The sequence below is a fragment of the Canis lupus genome, chromosome 23, assembly GCF_003254725.2.
Source record: "Canis lupus dingo isolate Sandy chromosome 23, ASM325472v2, whole genome shotgun sequence".
NCBI classification, from domain to species: Eukaryota; Metazoa; Chordata; class Mammalia; order Carnivora; family Canidae; genus Canis; species Canis lupus.
In genome coordinates this window covers 6,828,692-6,851,111 of record NC_064265.1, presented here as the reverse complement: position 1 = coordinate 6,851,111, position 22,420 = coordinate 6,828,692, and the positions used below count along the sequence as shown (strand labels likewise).

Sequence of the window (22,420 nt, the reverse complement as noted above, 5' to 3'; positions counted from 1 at the left end):
CAGGCAGAGGGAGAAGCAGGCTCCATGCACCGGGAGCCCGATGTGGGATTCGATCCCGGGTCTCCAGGATCGCGCCCTGGGCCAAAGGCAGGCGCCAAACCGCTGCGCCACCCAGGGATCCCTAATGGAGACTTTTAAACCAGCCTTAACTGTTGTTGGGGCTAAAAAAATTTTTCTCTACCATTTAAGATTCATCTAGCCAGTCTAAACATTAAATTGACATGAGATGAATTAACAGAAAAAAAAACACTTTAATAATGTATGTACAGGGAATCGAAATAAACATGAGATTCCAAAAACAGGCAAAACGAGATGTATATGTCATCCTGAATCAGGAAAAAGGGGGTAGGTCTCTAGGACTTCAAAGGGAAAGAAAGTGATTCACAAGAAGATGAAAAAGATGCATGTTTGGTCAGAAAATGTTTGCTGGGCCATCTAGAAACAATGAGACATAGAAAGGAGTTCACATAAGCAGACTTTGCTATAATGCTCCCTGTTTGCCACCCATAGTTCATATAATACTATAGTTATCTATAGTGGTTGTTCTGTTCCTGGAACAGGTTGTCTAAATTCTTTTAGGCAGTCTGGGTGAAAGCCAAAGTTTCTTCCCAAACCTTTTGTTTCTTAAAAATAATTTGCCTAGGGCAGCCCCAGTGGCGCAGCGGTTTGGCGCTGCCTACAGTCCAGGGCGTGATCCTGGAGACCCAGGATTGAGTCCCGCGTTGGGCTCCCTGCATGGTGCCTGCTTCTCCCTCTGCCTCTCTCTCTAGCTGTGTCTCTATGAATGAATAAAATCTTAAAAAAAAATAATTTGCCTAAAATAATCCACATGCCAACTCTCCACATTTGGGGGTGGCAAATTTTGCTCCCCTATACTGTTAAGGGAGCCAACCTGCAGCTACCTCACTGAGGAGGAGGCCAAAGCTGAGTAGTGCTGCAGACTTCTTGACTGAGGGAGGTTGATGGGGGGGGTCTCGAGAGTGAGGGCAACATCCCAGAAAATTGAATCAGTAAAACTAAAAACTTGAGGGAGAAACTACCGCCCTAGTTTAATGTCTCCTACAAAGTGCAAAACAAACAGAATAGCAATTATCAGGTTATTTTTGTAAATGCCTAGAAGGCTCTGCAGAAATAAAAGTTCAATCACTGCCAAACTGTGCAAACCTCTAGGTAGCCATGAATCCACTGTTGTTTTGAAATGTGCATTATTTAATCAAGTTGGCCCTCCCCATGTTCAAGTCATAACCTGCTTATATCTGCAGTCCTCAATCATGGCATAGGTCATGAATAATTTTGTAGTAATGATAATGGTCTTAGAAGTGTATGACTGGCTTAATTTTTAAAAATAAGTTACAGTAATTGTCTAAGATGTAACCACTGGGATAGATTGAGTGAAAGGTACATGGGACCTCTTTATGCTATCTTTATAACTTCCTATGAACCTATAATTATTTCAAAATATAAAATTACAGTAGATCGGGCAGTCCTATGCTAATGCTGTGCTTCCTTACTAGAGCTTCACTTATCTGTGCTGTGGCCACCGTGAGCCCCTCCTGTCCTGCTCACGCTTGTGCTGTACTTAAATTTGCTTTTTGTATTTTATCGAAATGAGTAAGCCCATGAAGTGTATCACATTGAAGCTATAGACAAGCAACTCTCCACCTTTGTTCTCAATTTAGCTCCTCAATGGAGAGCTGAAGCAGCTATACACTGCCATCACACGGGCCCGGGTTAACCTCTGGATCTTTGATGAAAACCCAGAGAAGCGGGCTCCTGCTTTCAAATATTTCATGAGAAGAGATTTTGTCCAAGTTGTGAAGACAGATGAAAATAAAGGTAAGGTCTCATTAAAATATTCTGGATGTCAGATACAAAAGGTGTTACTCTAACTTCTTCTTATGATCAGCTATAAAGGATATATAGGGTTTTTTTTTTAAGATTTTATTCTTTTATTCATGAGAGACACACAGAGAGAGGCAGAGACACAGGCAGAGGGAGAAGCAGGCTCCCGGGGATCCCGATGTGGGACTTGATCCCAGGACCTCAGGATCATGCCCTGAGCCAAAGGCAGATGCTCAATCACTGAGCCACCCCGGTACCCCAAAAGATACAGGTTTTTGAAAATGCTTTCTTTCCACATTCTTCTGAGAAATGAGAGTTTGTATTTACTGCTAAGGTGTGCGGGGTGTGTGTGGTTGTAATGCGGTGGGAGGAGGTTAACTCCTTCAGGGAAGATCTTTAAAAGTGAGGATTATGGCAGGTGCCTGGCTGACTCAGTGAGTAGTGCATTTGAGTCTTGATCTCAGGGTCATGAGTTCAAGCCCCATGTTGTGCATGGAGCCTGCTTAAAAAAAAAGTGAGGGTCATGGGCGAGGGTGAGAGGAAATAGGCTTTGTTGGGGGAACACCAATTGCTATGGTCTTTGGACAACTGACTGGCAATATCTATCAAAATAAAGAATGTACTGGTTTAAAAGTGACCCAACAATTCCTGTTCCAGGAACCTATCCTAGAGATATTCTTGTATAAAATCTCAAAGATACATGCACAAAAGTGTTCCTCACAGTCCTGTTTATAATTATAAGAAACTAAGATGACCTAAGTGTCTGCCAGTGAGAAACTGTTCATAGAGGCTGCTCTCATCCTAGGACTGAGCCAAACCAATATTGTGTGTTGTTTGGATCCCTTGCAGAGACTAGCTAATTAAAAAAAGGAGTGAAGATCTCCTGATAGGATAACTAGCAGAGAAGTAATCAGCCCTTCATAAAGGAGAAAATTGTTGTCTTTCTTGTGGGTTAGCTAGCTGTTGAGTTGGTCTCTCCAGGCCACAGTTAATTTCTCTAAGGAAGGGGGAAAGTGCAGGGCTTGGCCCTGTGCAGAGGTCTGCTGATTTCCTGAGCATTTTCTGGCCAGTTTTATGGGGGCTATTTCTGGTTGCAGCCAGTGGCCCATTTGGGGACCAGGGTTAGCTGTTCTGTCCCTGGGCTGTTACATGTAATGGGGGAAAGTTGAAGTCTTGGAGTTAAAAAACAAACAAACAAAAACCTAGCTTCTCATGAGAACATTAGAGCTTTCTACCTGTGTAGCCATGTGACTTTGTCCAGGCTCACTTTCTCATCCTGGGCCTTCATTTCTTCAACGAAAACGGAGCAAGGGGGCTGGCCTGCCGGAGTCATTCTTAATCTTTCTGCAGCCTGTATTCTTTATTCTCAAAAGAGATTCTGGTGCCTGTTGCAAGAGGTCATCAAGACAGTCAATTTTCTTTCACTTAAAAATTCAGAATGAAACGAGATCACTATTTTCTGTCTTGGTAGCATTAAGAGTACAAGAAAAAGGACAGTCTTAAGTGTGTTGTAAGTTGCACATGGTAAAGTCTGGGAGAACATCTGTTCCCACCGTTCAGGGGAGCTTGTGAGGAGCGTGGTGACGTGTAACTGGGGTGTTTTTATCATCGTGCCGGCCCTGTGCAGAGATACCAGGGGGCTCTGCTACAAGGGTGAAGTGTCACCAGAGCACTGATAGCACATGGAGTCAGGACAAGATGCTGCAAAGCAGTGCTGCAGGGCATGGTAGAGGGCTGGCAAGAAGGATTTTGGACCTTCTAAATGAAGCTGGCAGGTCCGCCTTGCTGCCCCCCATGCATATCCCTTGGCCCGGGTATCCTGGACCCGTTCGGCCCAGGTTTGGCTCTCAGCCCTGTGCTGGTGTTCAGTCTTTCATGTGCTCCTTGCAGCTGTGGCTCAGAACCTGCAGAGAGGGTTGTCCACTGCCGGTGATGTTCGGGGGGCTGCAGGAGGGGTGGCTAATCTAGTCAACAGCAGGCGAGTGTGACAACAGAAGGGCCTGACGGCAGGTGGTTATGATGGTCTATGCCCACCCATGAGGATATGTCACGTTGCTTACCCTGAGTGCAAACTCTGCACATTTGAAAGTACTGTAAAACTCTGTCACCTCGTTCCTTGCTAAAGGCCCTGGGTGGAAGTTTGCTAAGAGCTACACGGCTTTGGATTTTCAAGGACGAATTAGAATTTTCTGTTTTCTAATCCGTAGCCATAGGAGAGGTGGGTAGACTGAAGTTCAGAAACTGAGCAACATCCTTTCTTACCCCTACTTCCTTTTTCCAAAACCCACAGCAACCTGGCTTGCTAAGCTAAAATCTATCTTAAAATGAATCCTATAAAGACAATGCAGGTGTATTCATTTGCCTGGGCTGCCATAATAAAACCCCATAAGCCATACTATCTTACGGTACTGGAGGCAAGAAGTCCAAGATCAAGGTGTCAGCAGGTTTGGTTTTTTTCTGAGACCTCTCTCCTTGGCTTGTAGATGGTTCCATGTGAGCCCCTGGTGTCTCTTTCTGTGTGTTAATCTCCTCTTCTTATAAGGACCTAGAGTCACCCTAACGGCCTTGTTTTAACTTTATCACCTCTTTTAAAGGCCCTGCCTCCAAATATAGCCAAATATATATTCTGAGGCACTGAGGTTTAGGGTTTCAACTTATGCAATTTTGGGGTATGGGAAGGGAGCCAACTTCAGCACATAATGACAAGTTTAAGAGAACGAATGGCAGAGAAACAAACCCACTTCTCTTTTCTCATTTTAGACTTTGATGACAGCATGTTTGTTAAGACTTCAACGCCTGAGGAGTGGATTGCTCAAGGAGACTATTACGCCAAACACCAGTGCTGGAAGGTAAGGGGCTGGACCTGGAGTAGGGGCAAGGGTGAGGGGGTGGTGCAGGGAAGGTCTTTGTGATTAGTGACCTCATCAGGCCTCACAGGCAGGTTTCTCACCATCATGCTCATCACCAGGATAAGGCCAAGGTTTGGGTGCTTGTGCTGCTGCTTCTGAAACATCAGGCCATCCTTGATGAGGAGAGCTCCCTGTCCGGCTCCTTCTCCAGTGCAAGCATGACAACTCTTTGCAGGGACCAGGTGCCATCATGTACTGAGAGGAAAACAGAGGGTCCTGGCCTCTGCTGCACAAACAAAGCCTGATGCTCTTTTCTTTCCCTCCTGTGCTCTGTGTTTAAAAATTTGTGCCATCATCGCACTGCATTTTGAAATAGTACCAGATTGGTCATTTGTTTTTCAAACTGATCTGACATAGACTTGACTCCCAATCTGAGTCTTTATCACTTGAGTGAGTTGACCCATTCTGGGCCACAAGTCATCCTAGTGAGCTTGAGCAGCCTTCTTCAGCTCACTAGGATGAGCAGTCAGTTCTAAGGGGTGAGAAAACAGAATGCACCCTGCTGCGTGTTTGGGTGTGTCTGGAAAGTGTTTCCATAAATATGTAGTATTTAGTTGCTAGAACTTGACAGAACTCTGAAGCTTTATTCACTGCCCATCCTTGTTGTAACTTGGCTGCTAATATAAAACCAAGATTCTTTTTAGGGGAGGGAGCACGGAGGGAAGAGTGGAATAATATCCAGCAGGTATGGATATGAAATTGGAAAACTAGCTAGTCTTTCCCTTTATTCCCTTCAGAACACTGTTGGTGTCAACCCATACATGTTGCCCATGGAGTTCCAAGTCTTTATCCTTTTAAAAAGACCCTTTGAATATTTGAATCTGAAATCTTTTTATGGGAGTTGGTGCAGATGAGAATGTTATAAAAAGGCTTCTCCTCACCTGATTTTGAATCCACTAGAGGACTTCAGGACTCAGGTGGTTTCCTGAGTTTTTGGCTGCATGTCAGTGACTGTTCCAGAACCACTCACGCATTCGCTTGAGATTCACTCATTCAACAAATTCCTGTTGAACTTTGGGCCAAACATTGTGTTTAGGTTGCAGGGATATGATGGTGAGCAGTTCAGGCACTCAGAAGAGTGCACAGCTCCAGCTGTTGGCAGGTATCCCAGATGAGAAACCAGCTGCCCCTAGAACCACCTGTCCTGGACAGGGAGGCCAGAGGAGGCTGTTTTAAGTAGGAGCCTTGAGCTGAGGGCCTATGGGATAAATGAAGTTAACTGGGCAGAGAAGGTATGGAAGAGCATTTCAATCAGAAGGAGCACCATGTGCAAAGGGCCAGTGTGGGAAGGAGTATGGCACAAGTCATGGGAATGGAAGGAGCCCTATGAGGCTGGGGAGGCTGGAGCAAAGAGCCTGAGGGAACAAGATGTCATCTTGTCTACATAATCCTTCCCTCAGCCACACTGAGACCTAATCTTTACATGCTGGACCAGACGTGACTTTCTACCCTATGGCCTGTGCTTTGAGACATGGTGTCAACATGCCCGTTTTAGAAAAGCAGCTTTCTGCTGGCAGGAATAGGGGTCCCGGAAACTCTCCTGTGATGCTCATCTGCCTACCTTCTGCTTGCTCAACACAGACCTGCATGACCCACAGATCTAGCCAGTTATCTTATGGAATGTGATGACACCATCTCCATCCCCATCTCTACCCCCATTTCTGTGCTGTAGCTGTTCTACCAACACTGTTGGCCATTATAGTTACCGACTAGAGAAAACCTATGTAGGGCCCAGAAGAGCTGCTGGGTGACTTTGGGCCCATGGCTCTGTGTCTTTGCTACTGTATGCTATGAGAGGGATGAAACTTCTCCCACGTGGCTGTTGGAAGATTCAGTGAAGGTGTTAATTCTGGTGGTTTGTAAAAACACATCCTGCATCCCTTTTCCGTGGATTCCTTGGATTCAGGGCACTTCCACAAGGAAGTGGAGTAGGAAGTGTTCACTGGTCATATTACTGGGCTTTATCCTATGAGGCCATTTTTTTTTAAAGCTCATCAGCCCATTCCTGCTCCTCCCCCTCAGGCTGGGCTGGGGTGAGACTCACTGCCTTGTCAGTGCAAACGTGGCATGTGTGCTTTAACCCTTGTTCTGTGTGTCACCTCCAGCCCCTTGCTGGGAATCAAACATTTTTGCCTGTTTTAGGTTGCAGCCAAGTGTTACCAAAAAGGAGGTGCTTTTGAGAAGGAGAAGCTGGCGCTGGCCCACAACACCGCCCTGAACATGAAATCCAAGAAAGTCAGCCCCAAGTAAGAGTCGCAGGGGTCATCTCTGATGAGATTGGCTCTGTTGGGGCGAGGTCACCATGCCGTGGGTACTCTGTTTTCTCTCCCTCCTCCAGGGAGAAGCAGATGGAGTACTTAGAACTGGCCAGAACCTATCTGGAGTGCAAGGAGCCAAAGCTGTCCCTCAAGTGCCTGAGCTATGCCAAGGAGTTCCAGTTGTCTGCCCAGCTGTGTGAGAAGCTGGGGAAGGTATGGGCCCAGCCCACGCTGCCACTGGGAGCACTGGGCTGCTCTGGAGCAGACTCCCTCAGCCCCTGCTTGCATCAGGGAGGGGCTCTGGGCCTCCAGAGAGGGACAAGTCGGCCCCAAGAACCATAGGGCAGCTGTTCTTTCTCCACTTGCCTAAGTGTTTACGTGGCTCCAAAGATGTGTTATGTGTGCATGCCTGTCTGTGTAAATGTTTGCAACCTGATATTAATCATGGGAGGCCAGGTGTTCAAATCCAAGGGAAGGTGGGCTTTGGAATATTCCTCCCTTCCTGTCCTCCGTGTTCAGTCTGGAGTCTGCCTGTGTGAATAACCTGGCACTGATATGGCAATTTTTCTGGGTTCTCAGCAATTGCTCTAGATCTGCACCAACCAGTCTAGCAGCCACAAGCCCCAGGTGGCTATTTAATGACAATGTAATAAAATTACAAAACCAGTTCCTCAGTCTCACTAGCCATATTTCAAGTGCTCATTGTTATAGAATATTTCCATCATTGCAGAAAGTGCTGTCAGACAGAGCCGCTGATCTAGAACTTAGCTACTCACAGAATGGCCAGCAGGCTGGTGGCGGGACACAGATTTTTATTTGTCTGCCAAAGGATTAACACAGAAGGAGACAGTAACCAATGAGCGACTATTACAGCAATTTGGCATTGCTAGAACATTCAAGCAGTGATGACTTTTTTTTTTTTTTAACAATTCCCTTGTCTTTTTTTCCCTTGAGGTATAATTGGCATGTAAAATTTTATTAGAGGTATTTGGCATATGTATATATTGCAAGATGATCACTATAGTTAAGTTTTGTTAACATCCATCACTATGTAGAGTTATAAGAATTTTTTTCTTGTGAGGAGATCTTTTAAGATTTATTCTCTTAGCAACTTTCAAATATACCACACAGTGTCAACTATAGTCATCACGCTGTACCTCACACAATTCACTTCCAGTGTATCTGTTGTGAGGGCCTGGAGGTGTAGAGCTAGGTAGCTTGAGGAGCTGTGCTTTAGAAAGCCCAGCTGGGGCTGCTGCATTCTCCCCAGAGGGGCTCTCTGGTTCTCCAGCAGGGATGTGGGGCTCCATGGCTCTCTGAATGTAGTAGCTCCTGGATCCTCAGAACACCGTGGACATTGGATAGTTGGGGGTGGCACCTACTGGGGACTTTGAACTGTGGCCCCAAGTCAGTGGGGCCCACCTGGTACTGTCTGCCCTGCCCTATGTTTATTAGGGGATGTGACTTGTTAGCATGTGGGAGATGGGAACAGGTTAGGGATTTCAGGGTGGGTGGGAGTTTGGGTCCTAAGATCTAGGAATTAGGGTAGCTTCCATCTTTACTACATGTTATGGTTGTTAGCCCTTCAATCTCCCATGCTGCCACCTGGACCTTGAGTGGTGACAATTGCAGGGAACCAGCCTAAGCCTTTGCTCCCTCTTTTTGCCCACCAGTGCCAGCTCCAGCTATGACCGAGTCAGGGACCGCCTCCTTACTTACTCACCTTGCCCACCTCCCCGACCTGGCAAGCTCTTCCTCAGAAAGTAGGAAGCAGGGGAACCAGAAGGCCAGAAGTACAGCCTGTGTTCCCTTCTTTGTGACTTCTGTGCCTTCAAAAATGGAGGCCACCCCGCTCCTGGTGACAAAGCGTTCCCTGTTTCCTTCCCCTTCCACAGGCTTGATCACTGGGGGCAGCCTCTTCTGCTTTCTCTCCCCAGTACATTCTAGCAGCTCCAAGCCCCATCCAGGGAGGGGTCCGGTTCCTTTCTTTGCTCAGACTCCTCCCTGAAAGGGTGTTCAACCCTCAGCAGCCTCAGACCTCCTGAGGTCATCCCACAACACTAAACAGCACGATTCAAGTTGACCAATATGGCAGCAGCCTTTGTCAACATCCTTATACCAGATTGCCTCCCTGTCCTCAGCCCCCAAATGTGTGCCACCCCTGCAAAGAAATGGTTGTGAGGAAGCGCTGGGGGCGTAAGACTTTTTTGTAGGGATTCCTCTGCCTTGCCTGCTTCTTGCCTCTTTGCTGAGAGCGACATTGGTCCTCTGGAAACCTCTCAAGGCCCTTGCTTTGGATTCGAGGGGGACCCCTCCCCTCAGGGAGCAGAGTGTACAGAGCATGGGGGCTGCCACTTAGAGCCAGCCCTCTGCTCTCTCTCTACTTGGACACACGCTTGGCACCTCATAGGGCGTGCACTCTCGCTTGGAGATTTTCCTTCTGAGTAATCAGTATTGTCAGGAGAGGACAAGAGACAGGGTTATAGATGTTCTTTCTGGTTATGGGGTTGTATCCATGTGGCTGAGATGGGTCTAGATACTCTCTGCTCTGAAAGGTCTCTGGACGTTGAAAAACCTGATCCCTGAATTTTCTTTGTATTTTGCTACTTGGTGTAGATGATCTAGATGAAAAAAAAAAAAGCCAGCTGAGATTTATTAGAGGGCCTGGCCTATGTGTTTTGTCTTGTTTCCCTTTGATTTTGTTTTCTCTCTGGATCTCAGGTGCAGCAAGTAGAATTATGAAGTGAGATATTCAACAAATAGGTGGGCCCCTCCTGTGTGCCAGGCACTGTGGGTGCTCACAGCCAGTGACAACATAGGGGCCTCTGCCTGTCACAGAGTGTCCCTTCCTAGTGGAGGAGAGGGATGGCAGACAAACCAGTGGCTTTGAGATGCTAATGGTGATGAAGCTAGGTGATGGGTGAGGGTAAGGAAGTGTCAGATGCTGTTCTTTTGGGCAGAGGGCCAGCAGGGAGCTGCCTTTTTTTTTTTTTTTTTCCAAAATTTAAATTCTAGTTAGTTGACATACAGTGCAATATTGGTTTCAGCAGTAGAGTTCAGTGGTTCACCATTTATGTATAACACTTAGTGCCCATCATAACAAGTCCCCTCCTTAACCCCCATTCCCCATCTAGCCCATCCCCCACCCACATCCTTCCATCAACCCTCGATTTGTTCTCTGTAGTTAGGGGTGCTGCTTTTTGAGCAGAGACTGTGAGAACTGCTGGAGGGCATCGAAGGCCAAGCATCCTTGCAGGCAACAGCTCTGCAAGGTGGGAGTGTGTTGGGGAGCTCCAGGAACAGCAAGGAAGCTGGTTGGGCCAGATGAGAGTGAGTGGGTACAAGTAAGTGGTAAAATGAACAAGAGACAGTAGCAGGAGCAAATCATGGACCTCAAAGTCCATGGTAGGGACTAGATTTTATTCAAGTGTGACAGGGAGCCAGTGGAAGGTTATGACTGCAGGAGTGACATGGAGCTCATTATTTGGATGCTCTGGGGGAGGTCTGTGGGTAACAAAAGTAGAAGCAGACAGGCCAGTGGGGAACAGCAGCTGAGGCTTGATGATGTGGCTTACATTGCTGTGATGGCAGTGGAGGTGGTGGAAAGGAAATTTGGGAAAACGTTGGGAGAGCCAAGCATAACAGATTACCCTGGGGGGCTTGACAGAAGTGTGGTAGAAGAGTGGGATATAATCTTGTGTTTATGGCAGACCTGCTTGTGTTTATGGAAAGTCTTGTGGTTTTCCTTTTTTCCTTTGTTCATCCTCTTTCTCTTCATGACTGGTCTCCATTTCCATTCTGTCCTCCCTGGCAGCCACTCCAGTGCATTTAATGTGGAATCCCCATGTGCATGTATAATTGAAGAGCAAATAGTAGTATTTTCTCTAACATACACATTTTAGGCTTATTTAAATAGCATATTGTTCTGTTTTTTACTTTTTCCACCCCCTGCTATAGTGTTAGGCCTGGCCAGGTTTTTGGCCACTGATAGTAATCCAGAATGGGCATCCCCTGCATTTGACTTACCATTTCCCTATCAGAGAACATCCAGGTTGCCACCAACAACCAGCTGCCATACATAGCACTGTGGATTGCATGTCTCCTTACTGTCCTGGGGACTACTAGGAGTGGGCTTGCTGGCTCTAGGGTGTGCATATACTTAATTTCACTAAATGAAAGTGGAAGCCACTTTGTTTTCCAGAACAGCTGTGCCAGTTCGTGCATTAGGGCTCCATGTACCCAACATTCAATTGGTTCTGATTTTCTAATTTTTGCAAACTTTATGGATATATGTTACTGTGGTTTTAATTCACATTTCTTTATTAGTGAAATTGAGCATCTTAATAGATTTGTTAGTCATTCATGTTTCCCCCCAACCATGACCTGCCGCTTTATATCCTTTACATAGTTTTCTGTTGGGTTTTCAGTAAAGTCTTTTTCTGTGGTTGCAGGAATCCATTTAATGTTCTAGACCTGTCCACTCTAATACAGTAGCCATTAGCTACAGGTAGAAATTAAAGTTAAAACTGATGAAAATGAAATGAAATAAAAAATTCTGTTCCTCAATTACACTAACCTACATGTCATGTGCTCACCATTCATATGTGGCTAGTGGCTACCAAATTGGCTAGCATAGATGTAGAATATTTCTGTATTCACAACAAGGTCTATTTGACAGTGCTGGTCTCAGTGTTAATGTTTGTCTTCTCTCCATTAACTTCATTTCACATGAGCTTTGTTCAACATTTGTGATGTAATTGAATGCATCAGTTTTTCCCCTAAAGTTTGAGTGTTTTCGGTTTTGCTGAAGACTTTATCTCTGAGTCACAAAGATATTCTCATACATTTTCTTTCAACAGCTCTCACATTTAGATCTTTGGCCTATCTGAAGGTTAAATTTGTGTCAAGGTGTGAGGTTGGGATTTAACTTTGCTTTTCCCCATATAAAGAATTTGTTTTCCTAATATTATTTATGTCTTAGTGTTTTTCACTGTATTCCAACAAATAGCAGACATCGTTATTCATGGTGTTGGCTTATTTTTGAGATAAAAAGTTATGCTGTGAATACTCTAAGAGTATATTTTACTCTCTCCTAGATAAGAGATGCTGCCTATTTCTATAAGCGAAGCCAGTGCTACAAAGATGCTTTCAGATGCTTTGAGCAGATCCAGGAATTTGATCTAGCACTCAAAATGTACTGTCAAGAGGAGCTTTTTGAAGAAGCTGCTATTGCAGTGGAAAAGTAAGTAGTTTTATTCTCTCCCTTCCCCCATGCTGCTCCCTCCCTTCCATTGCTCCCTCTGGGCAGTCTGCCCTGGATGGTGTTATCCTGCTCTTTTGAAGTGGCTTGCCCATATCACACTCCTTTCACTTGAAGTGGTGGCATCGGTGCTGGATCAGGAGCTCCTTGAAGGCAAGAGCCAAGCCTAAAGGATTAACTGAGGAGCTGGATGGGAAGTGTGGGAGGAAAATGAGTAGAATATAATCTTCTGTTTACAGCAAACCCACCATTGGTTTTAGTTTGTTCATCCTCTTCCTCTTCATGGCCAGTCTCCATTCCCATTCTCTCCTTAGTGACCACCATTCTAGTGCATTTAGTAAATGCACTCTTAATATATGTATGTTTAATATACTTTACTCTCTTTATAAGCTTTGACACCATGTCATGAGGATAAGGGGTAGAAGATGAAGGGTTTGTTACATGTGTACATGACACACATGTTACATGTGTACATGACACACATGTGCTAATGATGGTTCTGTCCTCTCCACCTTTACCTGCTGAGTTGACAGTTTTGCTGATTGGCTGGATAAAGGTAAGAGTGCTAGTGGGCCATCAGGATTTTGCTTTACCATGATCTCCTGGCAGATCTTCAGTCATGCACTCATACATATGTGTGTGAAATTTATGAACACATACTCTCATAAGTTTCATACATGGAGACCTTCTTGAGCCTTCAGCCTACCTCATATTCCAGAGATGGAGATGGTAGGGTTGATGGTTGACAAGGAATATAGAAAGAGGATGTTGTTGATTACCCTAGGAGATCTTCCCAGTGGTATGGGACAGCTAGAATCACAGAATCTGCTGTTCTGCATTTCTGTTGAGCAGGATTTTGAGACCACTCTCAGCTCCTGAAAGTAGGATATGGGTTGGTTCTACATTTTTTTTTTTTTTTTGCTTTCTATCAAATTATACAAGTGACAAAATGAACATAACTGACCCAGATGTTCAAACTTCAGATTTTTTTTTTAAACTTCAGATTTTTAAAGTCAGCTTTTATTAAAAGGCACGCATAATTCCCACAAAATTAACATACTTGTGTAACCAGTACCTCAATAAAGGTACTTAGTACCTTGAATTTTATTTTTGGAAATGGAAAAGTAGGTGTTCAGTGCCATGGGTGGGAAAAGGAGCATATTCCCTTCTCTAGTTCTTGGGTACCATTATATATATGATATACACAATGGGTGTGTATTAGCTCAGAGTGCTGTAAGGAAATGCCATAGATTGGGTGGCTTAAATGACAGAAATTCATTTTCTCCTAGTTTTGGAGGCTAGAAGTTCCAAGATCAAGACTACTAAGAGCTCTTTCCCTGGCTTACAGATGGTTGCCTTCTCACTGTGTCTTCATGTGGCCTTTCCTTGGCACTTACACATGGAGTGAGAGAGAGAGTGCACAAGAGAGCTCATTCTCTGATGTCTTCTTTTTTTAAAAAAAATTATTTATTTTAGAGAGAGAACAAGTGCATGCAAGTAGGGGGAGGGACAGAGGGAGAAGGAGAGAGAATCCTCAAGCAGGACCCCTGATGAACACATAGCCAGATGCTGGGCTGGATCCCATCATCCTGGGATTGTGACCCAAGCCAAACCCAAGTCAGATGCCCAACCAACTTAGCCACCCAGGTGTCCCTCTCTGGTGTCTTCTTATAAGGACACTAATCTCGTTGGATCAGTGCTCCACCGTTGTGACCTCATTTAACCTTAGTTAGTTCCTTAGAGAGCCCATCTCCAAAAGTCAACCACACTGGGAGTTGGAGCGTGAATGTATGAATTTTAGGGGGTGCAAACTATCCATCCATAACAGGATCCAGATGTGACATTTATTGGGTTATCAGGGTGCTATGCAGTGGTGGTGGCAGTAATTGACCAGGCCAATTCTCTTGTGAGTTCATATGACAAAACTGACTGAGAGTTTTTTTTTTTTTTTTTAATTAGTTATTTAACCTTCTGTCCTTAGTTTTCTAGAAGAGCCTTAAATAGTCACAGATTTTCCTCAGAAAAATCATTTTCTTTTATTATTCTTTTCAGCTTTATTGAGGTATACAACTGAGGGTTTCTAATGATGTGTTGAATTGAGATCTAAGTGTAACCTGAGTATCCACTGGAGCCTCACACAAGATCTAGTTGAGTGTCCTTTGAACACTCTGCATACTGAGTATAGAATTCAGGTGCTAACTGGCCTGACTCAAAGTGCATTGAGGACATTTTAAATTTGAAAAGAAAATACCTGGATAGCTCTTCATACTTGGTAAAACAACTCGTTACTCCGTTACTCAGCTCACATGTGAAGTGTACTCCCTTTCTTCATCTTTATTTACACCCCTCAGGGGAAGCCTGTTTTACCAGGAAATCTGATGTTGGTAGCATAACTCTGGGGCATCGTAAGGCATCTAGGCACTTTTCTGGTTGTGAAAAGATGGATTTTATCCTAACGAGAGTTCAAAAGTGAGCATGTTTTATTGGATTGTTCCTGTGCCTTAATAACTGTGGGACTGTAGTGTGGGATATACTGCCTTTGATCAGCAGAGAAAAGAGGAACATTCAGAGCTTCATTAATCTCAGTCTAACTCAACCACGCACATACCTGGCAGAAGAGAAAAATCACAGGTTGGGTAATAAGAGGAAGTCGAATGTTGTGCTGGTGTGTGTGCAGTCTCTGTCTTCACCCTGTCTCATTAGTCCTATCTCAGATGCAATGGAGTTGTAGACCCAACTGAATATCATGCTTTTGTGAAAGTTTAAGGTTTTTTTTCTGGGATAATTTTGATTATGAATAATTATTGCCCTTCAGATTGACTTTCAGACTTCCCTAACTTCCCTTTGCTTAGGTTGCAACTCTATTATGTTTCATTAACTAAATATACTAATGCTTGGTTCCTTTGGAAAATAAAGAAGGAATTTTATCCATGTGAAGTGATGCATTTGTAAAGCTGCTGGACAAGTTTAGCTCTTGTTTTGTAATTTATATCTGCATGTGGGAATTGCATTGAACTTGCTTTGTGCTGAATTTGGAGAACGTTTCCCATTGGGTGGTAATAAGCTGACATTTGTGTTGTCTGTCATTCCAGGTACGAAGAAATGCTGAGGGCCAAGACCCTTCCCATATCCAAGCTATCTTATTCTGCCAGTCAGTTTTACCTGGAAGCTGCAGCAAAGTACCTGAGTGCAAATAAGATCAAGGAGATGATGGCTGTTCTCTCGAAGCTGGACATAGAAGACCAGCTGGTGTTCCTGAAGTCTCGTGGACGACTAGCGGAAGCTGCAGACTTGCTCAACAGGGAAGGTCGGAGAGAAGAGGCTGCCTTGCTGATGAAGCAACATGGCTGCTTGTTGGAGGCTGCCAGGCTCACTGCTGACAAGGACTTCCAGGCCTCGTGTCTGCTGGGGGCTGCCCGCCTCAACGTGGCCAGGGATTCGGATGTAGAACATACCAAGGCCATTCTGAGAGAAGCCCTTGACCTCTGCTGTCAAACCAACCAGTTGTCTGGCATTGCTGAGGCACAGTTCCTTCAGGGGGTAATCCTGAGAGACTTTCAAAAGCTCAAGGATGCCTTCTTCAAGTTTGACACACTCAATCACTCGGCTGGAGTGGTGGAGGCGCTCTACGAAGCCACCAGCCAGTGTGAGGCCGAGCCTGAGAAGGTCCTGGCCCTGGCTCCCGGGGGCCTGGAAGTCCTCCTCAATCTGGTCAGGGCCCTCAAAAGAGTGACGAACAACGCCGAGAAGGAGATGGTCAAGTCTTGCTTTGAGTTTTTTGGGATTTCTCAGGTGGATGCCAAGTATTGCCAGATAGCTCAGAATGACCCTGGACCCATATTAAGAATAATTTGTGACCTGGATTTGAACTTGCGAGAGAAGAAAACAAAAGACTATTTCTCAATAATGACTGACCAGGTAAAATTAGCCCTCAGCAAACACCTTCTGAGCAGGCTGTGTCAGATCACAAAGAGCCTACTTGGGAAGACCTACCCAGGAATCTGCATGCGGTTTATTGTAGGCTTGAAATGTGAGGATGAAAACTGCAAAGATTTCCACAGGCCTTTGCGGCGTTGTGAGGCCAGGTGTTTGGTTCAGTCAAAAATGCACTTGGTGGCGATCAGTGGGTTGCTTTTGGAAGCCAAAAAAGTATTCCCCAAAACCTTGGCAGAGGAACTTGAAGAAATTGATTATATTTTGTCTACAGATATGTATGGCCTTTGCAAATCCTTCCTGAATGTCCTCTTCCCCAAGCATTTCCATCAGAGAGTGTTGTCAGAAAACCCCATGGCATGCAAAGACATCCTCAAACCAAACTACAAATCCTTTCGTTCCTACAGGTCTGCTCTGAAAGAGTACATCCATTTTCTGTTTCAAAATGAAAGGGCACGAAGCCGCCGAGAGTCTACCGACCTGTGGCTGAGCGCCATGCAGGCTTTCCTCGTCTCCTCCAACTATCCGGAGGAGTTTGAAAAGCTGCTCCACCAGGAGGAGGACAACTACAACAGGGAACTCAAAGCTCTAGAGGCTGAAAAAGAAGAAAGGGGTAGGGGGAGAGGCAGCAAGATGAAGGGGATAGAAGGAAAATTTGGCATGTTGGCACCCAACAAGGATGATGACAATACCGAGAAGACCCACCTCTGCTTCATCCGGCTGCTGGAGAATTGCATCGACCAGTTCTATGTGTACAGGAACCCGGAAGACTACAAGCGGCTCTTTTTCCGTTTCATGAATGTCCTTGTCAAGAGGTGCAAGGAACCACTCATCCCCAGCATCGGAAACACGGTGGCCCTGTTGGAGTTCCAGTTTGTCCACTGTGGGGTGGTCCTGGCCCGCCTCTGGAAGAACACCATCCTGTGCCTCCCCAAGAGCTACATCGCGATCTTGCACTACTGGGAGTTCCTGTTCAGCAAGAAGGACATGTTCTCCATCATCCAGGAGTACAAACCGAAGGACGTGACGAGAGCCATTCAGGATTTCCGGTTCCACCTCTCCTACCTCGTCAAGGTGCTATGCGGCTATGAGAACGTGAACTTCAATGTCCTGCTCGATGCCTTCGGTGAGATAGACTACGTGGTGTCCGGTGAAGCGGAGCGGACCCTGGTGCTGTGCCTGGTGATGCTGGTGAACGCCAAGGAGGTTCTGCAGCCCTACTGCAGGCCTCTCCTGTACCAGCACTTCCAGGAGATCCAGAAGAGGCTGCAGCTGATGAGCGTGGACTGCCCGGACCAGGTGCCCGAGAGGCTCCTGAAAGTGGTGAAGCGGGTGTTGGCGGCGGCCAATGTGAAGTCTGTGGCCGAGGCTCTGCAGGACCTGCTCTTCGAGCGGGACGAAGAGTACCTGATGGACTGCCACTGGCGGTGGGACAGTGCGCACGCCAAGGGGTCCGTGGTGCGCGGCCTCTATCATGAGGAGGTGAAACTGAACCGCCTGCTCTGCGTGGACCCCGTGGACTACTTTGCTGAACCAGAGTGCGAGTTTGGGCAGGATGAGACTGATGAGCTGGCCTTGGAAGACCGGGACCGCCTCCTGGCTGCCATCCTTTCCCAGAAGCAGCGGAAGGCTTCCATCCAGCGGAAGCTGAGAAGGGCATGCCTGGTGGTGTCCCTGTGCATCAGCTGGTGGAGGAGGGCGAGTGCTCAGACGGAGTGCTTCCAGGAGGAGACCAGGGAGCCCGGGGCTGGAAACTTCAAGAAGGCTGATGTCGACAGGACCCAGTGCGACCTGTGTGGGGTGAAGTTCACCCGAGGTCCTGACAACTATTTCAGCCCTGGGAAAGCATTTGAGGGAGAGGCTTCCGAGGCTGTGGCCATTTCCAGGGCTGAGTTGGGAGACATGGAGGGTCTGGAGAGGAATAGCGAGTCTTATGAGCAGCACATCCTCCTAGAGCGCCATCGGAAGCAGCAGGTGGCCTACCAGAAGTACTCCGAATTTTTCCGTGAGAAGGTGGACCCGGCCATCGATGAAGGCAAGCTGGTGGTACAGGACATCGAGCAGAGCATGCGGAACCGAAGTCATCTGGGCTCCAAAGAGCACAGACACATGCTGCAGAGAAAGGTCCAGGAGAACATCAAAAAGGTTTTGGACACAGTGGAGGACCTCTACAGGCGGAAGGCCTGGGTTGGCGGTAAGGGGTCCTCAGGGATTGGGGCCAAGGTGGTGTTAGAACCTAGGCTTTGAGAACACATGTCAGGGCCAAGTCCTTTGTGGTGAGGTCTGTCCTGGGGATGACAGAACTTGGCATTAGCAGAGATACAAGTGAGGAACGTGTGTTCTCAAATTACATCAAAACCCCATCATTTGAACCACCCTGCCCTCAGTTAAAACTTTGTGATTATCTTGGGCCAGATGGTTTCCTCAGCACTATAGACAAGAGAAGGGCTAGCCAGCTAGTTCTGTGGCAAGGATCGAGGGAGAGCATTTAAAGTCTTAACAAAACTCTTAAGTTTCTGGTCTATTCATCACTGGTCATTTTTTGAACATCTACTCTGTATTGAGCCCTTGGCTAAGATCTGGAGTTGCCCGGTTGATCTCTTCCTTTTAGAAGGGTTCCCTTTTTTTTTTTTTTTTTTTTTTAAGATTTCATTTATTTATTCATGAGAGACACAGAAAGAGAGGCAGAGAAATAGACAGAGGGAGAAGCAGGATCCCTGTGGGGGAGCCTGACACAGGACTTAATCCCAGGATTCTGGGATCACGACCTGAGCCAAAGGCAGAAGCTCAACCACTGAGCCACCCAGACATATAGTAGGGTTCTTAAACCATACCCCATGTGGGAGTTTAACAATAAGAATTGTTATGTGGTCTTTGAATCTTTTTTATTAGCTATTTCATAGCAACACTGAGTGGAACTCATGTATAAAATTAGTGAAATTAAATATTCAAACTTAGTCTGTAATTTGGACACTCCAGTTTAAGGTTTAGTGACATTGGCAATCTCTACAGATACACAGGGATGGTGGTGTCAGGCTGGCATTTAACTGTAGTGTATGTTTGTGGTAGCACAAGTTGGCTGTGGGTCCTTATCCCATTGTCCCCCTCAGGGGAAACACAAAGACAGGTTCTTGGGAGGTGGTGGGGGCTTTGGATCTAGGACTGCTTGGTCTGATCTCTGCAGCAGCCCCCATACTCAAAGCTCTTGTTCTTTGGTCCCTGTAGCAGAGGAAGTGATGGCTCGGCTGGTCAACAGTCTGATCCCGTCAGTCAGGGATGCTCAGGAATGGCTGATGAAGACAGAACTCCACTTAAAAGAGGAAGGTAAGGAGCCCTTGATTTCAGGGTGACGCTCTGGTTCTGCTGACCCCCAGGTCAATGTGAAGTGGAGTTGCCTATGGTGTCAGTAGTGGCTGCTCAGTGTTAGGAGCCTCGCTCCCTGTCAGTCAAGTTATTAGCAACATAGTATTTGAGCTTCCCCATCTGACTGTGAGGGCTCACCTTAGTTTCTTTTTTGAAAATCTCTTTTGACACTCCTGAGCTGTTATCAATGACATCTAGTCACTACTCATGCTCAATACAGTGACTCCCAAGGACTGACAAAGTATTGAAAAGCCTTCTCTTGGTGGATATGCTTGCCTGTGTCAACCATTCATGTAAGTCAGTGGATAGTTATTGAATGTTTAGTATGTATCAGCACTGTTTTGGTCTTGGGGATAGAAAACAAACACATGTGTGAGCAAAGCAAACAAAATCATTGGGAAAACTAGCATGCATCTTCCTAATAGAGGGTTAAGGGCTTGTATGGAGTGTCAAGTTTCTCTCCTGACAGAATGGTCTTGCCAAATTCCATATCATCTGGAAAGTCTACCCTCTTGCCCATTCCAACTATTGCCTGTTCTTGCCCAGATCTTACTTCTTCTTACTTCAAATATATCATATGCTCTTCTGTGGGTCCTCCTAATCCAGACACTACTGGAAAATCTGGACCCCAGAGTTGGGAAAAACTAGAAGGGACTTGGCACAAATCCTTACCATAGGGCAGAAGAAAATGTTTAGATTATAGTGTCTGCTGGAACTATGATTTTTATGATTGTTTCAAAAGGAAGATAACTGGTATACCAACTTGAGTTTGTGGTTGAGTTTAGGTTTTATTTGATTTCTTTGCAATTTAAAGGGTCTCTAAAATAAGGGCAGAGGAACAAGCCTGTATAAGAACTTAATTCTAGAGAAGGGTGTTTACTTTTACTTGGGCTCTGATTTAGGCTTTCTTTTTTTCCCCCTTTAAAATAATTACAAAGATACCAGGTTTTACTGGCATGTTATATTTTATAGCAGAGTAAAAAAAATCACTGTTCTGTACTTTCTTTCTGGTTTTTTGTTTGTTACTTTTGAAATAGGTATCGTTCAGGAAGATGATTACGAAAATGAAGTGGAGGACTTTGGTGAGCTCCGTCCTCGAAGGCGTCCTCGGAAATGTGGGAAGCAGAGAAAATACTAACATCCACACGGCTGCTGCCTCCTAAGCCTTCAGATCATTCTATCCTGACTTAGAATTCTGAGTGCTGGGGCAGATGAGAAAAAGAATGTAAATTAACTTAAAAAAGTAGGGGAGTCTAGCAACACCTTTGATTTTTGCTCTTGTTATTTCTCTCACTGGTGGCTTTGATCTGATCACTCCGTCACCTGTAACTCTAGCAGTGTTAGTTCTCTCTAGAACTTGTTCAGATGAGAGGAGTCATAGCTGAAATACCCTTGGGACACCTCACCCCAAAGCCCTGAGGTTCTCTGGTGCATCACCATCATGACATGAGTCATCAGCAAGGGATCCCCAGCCTGAGAATTAGCGCTGCTCTGGGCTGGGGAATCCCTCCAGGGATTCCCTCATCTCCTTCCACACAGCTGCAGCATCAAGTAGTACAAGAGCCCCCATGTGCCCAGGCCACCTGTGACCCCAGGCCACACTCTCTGGTCATCTCTGAACCTACTTGTAGCAAGGCCCCTTCTGTTATGTACCTTAGCCTCTTTTGTCCATGCATCTTTTCTGCCCTCATTCTTCCCACTCTTTTGTGATAATTTTCAGCTACCTGTGCAAGTCATGTTAGACTACCTCAGAATGTAGTCCAGAACTCCTCCAGCGTCCTGCGGGTGGGACCTCAGGACCTTTGCCCTACGAGGCCAGCCTGGGGTACGTTGCAGGGGGTTCCCAGCCTGCCTCTCCAAGGTGGTCCTAACTCTGCCTTGGCTATGGTGCAGACATTCCAAAAAATGTTTGTATGTGGCCCTATATGTCTCATTTTCTTGGTTGAAGGAGGCTATTGCTTCATCCCCCACCCCAACTGAGCCAGTGGCCATCAGTGTGGTTCCATTCTGGAGGCCTTCATGCCGCTCATGGTTACTGCCCTCCCTCACCCCTGCCCCTCAGTTCAACCTGATGTGAAGGCTCTGATTATGTTGGTCCTTCATTGATCTGCCCGCACAGCAGAGCCAACTTTCTCTCCATGTTGCTGCTGCTTTTGCTGCTTATTGGTTTCTCCTTATTGTCTTTCTAAATGACTCTATTTCCTTGTTTTTAATTTTTGTTAGGTTATGTTTCTAATTTTTATTCCAGGTGTTTTTTATAAACTTCACTTGCCAGAAAAAAAGGGAAAAACCCAATCAAATCTTGCTGTATTATCACATTTTTATAAAGTTAAATCATTTCTCTTACATGGAGCTGTCCATTTATTTATTTTCGTCTCCACTCAGAGTCAAGGGGTAAATCCTGGCACTGGTTCCCTCTGGCCAGCTGGTTGATGCTGACCAGGGCAGAAGCTTGCTGAGCCTTCTGAAATGAAGATATTCAGGGATTCACAGATGGTTGTGGTGTCTCTTGAGGGCTTGCTGTGCCTCCTGAGCATTTGGGGTGTGGACTATAAGGAGTTTTGTCAGACTTTGCCTCTTGAGACTACCCCAATAAGAAAATAGCCTAGGGAGGCAGGAGACCAGCAGGGAATCATCTCCTGCCTGCATTGGGGGGCTTAAGCTGGGGTGGGTCATATCACTGAGTGCCTAGATGCAGCACCCCCTTGGGGGCTCAGAGTCTGCTGTGAGAGGGAGGTGGAGACATGGAAAAGCAGCAGTGATAGAAATGCATATCCCATGGCAAGGCGGGGTGGGGGGCAGCAGCTGCATTTATATAACCCAGCAGGGCCTCAGTTTCCCCTTTGGGGGAATTG

General features: G+C 45.9%; 1 protein-coding gene across 1 annotated transcript in view; it reads left to right on the top strand.

Annotated features, from left to right (window-relative positions):
* The window catches only part of TRANK1 (tetratricopeptide repeat and ankyrin repeat containing 1), a 100,134-nt gene extending 78,223 nt beyond the window's left edge, over nt 1-21,911 (top strand). The window contains exons 17-24 of the mRNA XM_035704954.2: nt 1,680-1,836; nt 4,603-4,691; nt 6,894-6,997; nt 7,090-7,222; nt 12,106-12,251; nt 15,362-18,396; nt 19,428-19,526; nt 20,603-21,911. Coding sequence (XP_035560847.2) covers nt 1,680-1,836; nt 4,603-4,691; nt 6,894-6,997; nt 7,090-7,222; nt 12,106-12,251; nt 15,362-18,396; nt 19,428-19,526; nt 20,603-20,703 — 3,864 coding nt within the window. The 3' untranslated portion in view covers nt 20,704-21,911. The remainder of the gene's footprint in view (nt 1-1,679; nt 1,837-4,602; nt 4,692-6,893; nt 6,998-7,089; nt 7,223-12,105; nt 12,252-15,361; nt 18,397-19,427; nt 19,527-20,602) is intronic.
* The last annotated feature ends 509 nt before the right edge of the window (nt 21,912-22,420 follow it).